This window comes from Myotis nattereri (genome assembly GCF_964212035.1).
Source record: "Myotis nattereri genome assembly, chromosome: 8".
NCBI lineage: Eukaryota > Metazoa > Chordata > Mammalia > Chiroptera > Vespertilionidae > Myotis > Myotis nattereri.
In genome coordinates, this window is record NC_138083.1 from 72,582,870 (window position 1) to 72,588,869 (window position 6,000).

Consider the following 6,000-nt stretch of genomic DNA (forward strand, 5'->3'; position numbering starts at 1 on the left):
GTACAGCCATCATAGAAAGCGTGGCTCCTCCAGCATTCAGAGGCCAAGCTGAGAAGCCTCACTGTTGAGCCCTCCTACCTCCCACCCAGTCCAGGAGCTTCTTAAACCTATCACGTGTCCACACTCCAGCCCTAACTGACCTGCGTCCCAGGGCAAATCCAGGGTCACAGATCCCACAAGGCCACTCTGAACATTTTTTAGCCTTACCATTGCTGTGATCAAAGAGAAGGTTGTAGCCGGCTGGTATGGCTCAGTGGTTGAGCATTGACCTATGAACCATGAAAGTCATGGTTCCATTCCCAGTCAGAGTACATGCCCGGGCTGTGGGCTTGATCCCCAGTAGGGGATGTGCATGAGGCAGCTGATCAATGATTCTCTCTTATCATTGATGTTTCTCTCTCTCCCTCTCCCTCTCTGAAGTCAATACTTTTTTTTTAAGAGAGAAGGTTGTACAAGAACACCCGCTTTGTGACAGGAACCACAAGGAGGAGACTCCAGAGTAGCTAGAGATGCTTCCTCTCACTCGCTCAGAAAGGGATGATGAATGACTCCCTAGGATCCCGCAGGGGCAGGGCTGTTCCTTGTGCTCCTCTGAGCAAAGAGGACTGAGGCTGCTTAACAACAGAAGTATAAGTGGCCTTTAATGCTGTGGACATGCATCACCTTGATAAGCCTAATGATAGCTGTGAAGAGTACGGGGTGTAGGCATCACCCAGAGGGTGTAGGCATTTCAGACGAGTCCTGGAAGAAATGTCGCCCTTTCCGTGAGGAAAACCTTTCTCCCTGCACATGGGGTTATTCTGGCCGTTTTTGAAACACATGCAGAGTCCATTACATTGTAATGGCAGTGGTTGGTATAATTCTCTATAGCTGCTGCGCTGGGGGAGCAGGTTCTGACTGCATCGTTTCCCCCCAGAGCGCCTGAGCCACAGTCACAGGAAGCACGTGTGGCTGCAGCAAACCCACTCTAGGCGGGTGCTTTCTCCCCCATCTGCCTGCCGCTCACTGATACATTAGACAGCAGGTCCTCCTCTGTGGTTCTCTGTAGCTAAATCATCCAGACGTGTGGTGCCAGTGACCTGTGTGCAGGCATAGCTGTAAGTCCGGGCACAGTCACAGTTGAGTCCACGTGGAGCAGAGTGCTGAGTTCTGGAGCTCTCCACTAAGTAAGAGCACTGGAGAGTGCCTCTAAACAGAGGAAAGTAGATCGTCTCCTTGAAGGGGAACCAGAATACCGCTGCTTTCTGATGCATTTCCCCAATGATAGTCAAGAATGCTTTCATTTTCTCGGCAAATACATAGGTGTGTTAGTCATTGCCCTCCAGGAGCTCACGATCCAGAGGGGAGTGGGGCACACACAGCTACTAGTGTCCCTTCCTGTGGGCCGGGTAATGTATTAAACACTTCCCTTTCAGTTCCCTACTCCACTCTGGCTGATTGAAAACCTTCCTGTGCCCAGCCAGGGTGGCTCAGTGGTTGAGGATCATCCTATGAACCAGGAGGTTATGGTTCGATTCCCAGTCAGGGCACATGCCTGGGTTGCAGGCTTCAGCCCCAGTAGGGGGCATGCAGGAGGCAGCTGATTGATGATTCTCTCTCATCACTGATGTTTCTATTTCTCCTTTTCCCTTCCTCTCTGAAATCTGTAAAAAATTATTTTAAAAATTTTTTTTAAAAAGAAGAGTCATGAGGAAGACAAATGTTGGGATCATTTGTCAAGGAGTCGCAACCACAAGTGTCTTGACTGCATACCTTGGTAGCACGTATACTACTACACTTGGGATGATTCCAAGAAGATGAGCATGGCCCCTACACAAGAATGACACAGTCCATTGCACCAAAAGGTGGCAGGTTCGATTCCCAGTTGGTGCACATGTCCAGGTTGTGGGTTCCATCCCCAGTAGCGGGTGTGCAGGAGGCAGCTGATCCATGTTTCTCTCTCACATCGGTGTTTTTCTCTCTCTCCCTCTCCCTTTATCTCTCTCAGGAACCAATAAAAATCTATTTTAAAAAAAAAAAAAAGACATGCAAATTCCTTCAGTATTCCATATGGTTTTTACATTGTACAACCAAAACTAATATGTTATGCCAGTTATACTTCAATAAAATTTTTTAAAAGGAGTCTTGACTAAGACCTGGGCGTCTCCTACTGGTCTCTAGCTCCCAGCACTGTCAGCTTCTCCACAGAGTGGATGCTGCTTTTGCACAGTGAGCATGTTGATGGCACTGCTTGGTGGTAACAGGCTGTCTGTTGGCCTCGGAGGGAGAAAGTCTTCAGGTGCAGAGTCAGGAGAGCTGCCTGTGCCATCGGGGATCCTTCGCAAGCTGGGACCGATGATCGATCACACGTCATTCAGTAACCTTCAGCATCTTCTTTCTTTGTCCCTTTTCAGGGGTTTCTCCCAGAAAACAAGTTCAATCACACCCTGACCGAGCCTGTTCTTCGCGATGCAGGCCCCCGCAGGAGGGGGAGGCGGCCTCGGAGTGAGCTTCTGAAAGCTCCCGCCATTGCGGCGGACTCACCCTCTGGAATGGGGCCACTGTTCATGAATGGACTGATTGCTGGGATGGACCTGGTAGGACTTCAGAACATGAGAAATATGCCGGGCATCCCCCTCACAGGGCTGGTGGGGTTCCCGGCCAGCTTCGCCACGATGCCCACAGGTGAAGAGGTCAAGAGCACCCTGAGCATGCTGCCCATGATGCTGCCGGGAATGGCCACCATGCCCCAGATGTTCGGTGTTGGGGGCCTCCTCAATGCCCCCATGGCAACTACCTGCACTTCGACTGCTCCAGCGCCTCTGTCAAGCACAACAAAAAGTGGCACATCAGTGACCGAACAGACTGCAGAAGACAAGCCAAGTAGCCGTGACGGAAAAACAGACATGTCTGCGGAAGACAAGCCCGGTCCTAGTCCATATTCCGATCAGTCCGAACCTGCAATAACTACAAGTAGTCCTGTGGCTTTTAACCCGTTTCTCATCCCAGGAGTGTCTCCTGGACTCATCTACCCACCCATGTTCCTCTCCCCTGGCATGGGCATGGCTCTGCCAGCCATGCAGCAGGCCAGACACTCTGAGATAGCAGGGCTGGAGAGCCAGAAGAGGAAGAAGAAGAAAACAAAAGGGGACAACCCGAACCCCAACCCAGAGCCTGCTCCCGGGTCGGATAGGGAGCCGGGCAATGACCAGAACTGCCCTGAATCCAGGGCACCTGTGCCCTCAGATAGAGAACATGCGGCACAGGCCGGGGACAGGGGCCTCAAAGACTCCAACAGTGACACCAATTAGAACTTTTTCATTTAAGAAATGATGTGACTTGTAAGTTTCTTATCCCATAAAGGTTTGTTACTTCCCTCCCTTCACCTTCATAAGAACCTGTGTTTCCATAAGTAATATTTACCTACCTAATTTCCTGTCTGAGAACTATGGTAACAGATGTCAATAGCTGCAGGGTCTTGCCACTTCATTAGATAAGTGTTGTCGACCTAGTCTAGGAGGCACAGAATTCTCCCTCTGTTATCCAGTTGTTCATTCCAGCAGTCGTAGTTAATACAGTACTTGGTGACACGCCCTACCCCCTTCTCTTCCAAGTTTCCCACGTATTTGAGGAGGAAAAATGGCATAAGAAGGCTGTCTAGGGACTTAACCGTTAAAGGGCCGAAGGACAGACAGAGCAGCTCTTTTTCTGTGAGCTGTGTTGGATGGGAAAGAATGTAATGGGGAACCAAAAAGCACAGGAAAAGGAAGTGCTGGTGCACATTTTTTAGTTAAAGTATTTCCCTATTTTATCATGATTACTAAATGAGTAGTATAGATAGAAATATATAACTAATGATTGAAAATGCATATATTCATTTCTTTATAAAACAAAATCCTTATTGGTAGTAAATTAACTTCCCCCTTTATGGTTTTTCAGCACCTGCAGCAAGAAGAAGTACTGACTAGGCATTATTTTATATATGTATGCTTTCTCCCAAGTTAAAGGATGATTCTCAGTATGAGGACACTTCACACACCTTGAGTTATTGCTGGCGACGGGGGTGGGTGAGGGGCTCACCCTCCGTGGAGCTGCACGCTGCTCACAAGCACATGACTAGCACTCCACTCCCCTCATTCTCCAGAATTGCGCTCGCCACCACTGGGCCTGATGGGTTTTTATTTTGTGCTTTCGTCCACCAAAAATCAGGCTCTTTCTGGAGCTTGCGAGAAAACAGTCACTCAACACTTTTACACTTGCCTAGGTCCTTTTGTCAGAGTCATCTGAGGTTGTCAAAACGTGTGTGCCACCTTTTATAAAATGACTGTGAAAAGTTTTATTCTCCATTTTTTTCTCTATTCGGTTTTACAGTTGGACCCAGATTCCAAATCATCAAGTTAGTCAAGACTGTTGCAAATTAACATTATTTTTCCTTCTTCCTGCCCAAGCAGCACTTCAGCCCGTTTCCTTTGGCCTTCCCCCTTGTGTTCCAAACCTTCCAATGACCTTACCCTTTCCTGACAGTCCACACTCTGAGACTTGAAATAATAGCTCATGGCTCAGAACTCCGGGGGCACAGGGCGGCACAGGACCGTTGGAAATGTCAGAAGTGTTACTAGTACCAGTTTCACTTTTTGTTGTCACAATTTACTGTATTTTTTACTTTTTCTGTTACCGTTTTGCTAATTTATCAGAAGGTCCAAAAGTTTGACATAACTATTTCAGTTTGCATTATTTATTTATGATGCTTTTGTCATTGTCTTTTATACATTTGGGATTATAAATTATGTAAATGTTAAAATGAGCATCTCAAAGAAGTCTGTTAAATCATGACCGAAAAGAATCAAATGTATTTTCAAAAAGTGGAGTCCCAGTTTTGTGAATCAAAGCTATAAATCAGAAAATCTATAACTGATCGTATAAGAAGAAAGAACCCAGTAATTGAACAGATCCTATTTAATTACATCTTTGTAGCATAGATGGTCTGTAATGCTGACAACAGATTTCTTAGAAATGCTGCTCTCTCTATTTAACTAACATTTTGTTCAGTTTTGCCTCCAGTGGAAGCAGAAAGGGTTTTTTCAGCTGTTAAATCCTGAAAATCAATATAATTTATTTATGTAAAAAAAAAATCACTCAATCAATATATTTTTGAACCTTTTAAGTACTAATTTTCTTTTTATCAAGTAGAAAAAAATGTATTTGCCCTAAATCCTTAAAATACAAATGCTATAAAAATTCATGTATCTTGAAAGCCTTACTGCAAATGAGTATTATAGACATCCAGCAGAGCCTGGGCTCTTCATCGTCGTCGTCCTTGTTTTGTACGGAAAAGCTGCTTCCCCAGGTTCCACTTAGAACCTCCAGTAGGTCACAGGGTTCAGTATGGATTTGCTTTTGAAACCCACCAGCATGCGAAAACCCCTGTTACCGCTTCCCGAGCCTGTATGTTAGCTCTCTGGGCGTTTAGGCTGATTTTGACTGCTATTGTGTCCCTGTTTGCAAAATGAAAATGACACTTTGTGGATTATTTTCTCTGTAAGGCATAAGTGCTTCTTATTATTTTGACGTTATCAAGAGCAAAAGCCAAATTTAAACTCTCTTCAGCCAACTTGAGCCTTTTCATCAAATTCCATGTCACTCACAGCCATAAATTCCCTTGATGGTTCCTCACCCCATGTCTTACATAATAAATTGTCTGTGGTCTTGATGCTGGATTTAAAAAAAAAAAAAGTTGAAAAGTCAAATTTGTACGTGAGGACTTCAGTGGCACTTGGGTGTCTCTTGCTGCCTGGACACTTTCTGAAGGAATCATCTGCATGCAGGAATTCGGTCTTTCCTGGGTGCACCCTGTTGCGGGCTCGTTAAATATTCACTCAGGAGGGTTGACTTGACCTGCCAAGAGCACCTGGTTAAAGGAGATGCCATGGAAGGGGGTGCAGCACAGATTCTGGGACTCAGGGCCTGAATGCCTCAGTGAAGCACTTTCTTGAGCTCCATTCCCGAAGTCCCACCTCAGAC

The 6,000-nt window shown here is 46.1% G+C and overlaps 1 protein-coding gene across 1 annotated transcript in view; it reads left to right on the forward strand.

Annotated features, from left to right (window-relative positions):
* CHD6 (chromodomain helicase DNA binding protein 6) overlaps nucleotides 1-5,699 on the forward strand; it is a 132,304-nt gene extending 126,605 nt beyond the window's left edge. The window contains exon 37 of the mRNA XM_081096942.1: nucleotides 2,394-5,699. Coding sequence (XP_080953068.1) covers nucleotides 2,394-3,290 — 897 coding nt within the window. The 3' untranslated portion in view covers nucleotides 3,291-5,699. The remainder of the gene's footprint in view (nucleotides 1-2,393) is intronic.
* The last annotated feature ends 301 nt before the right edge of the window (nucleotides 5,700-6,000 follow it).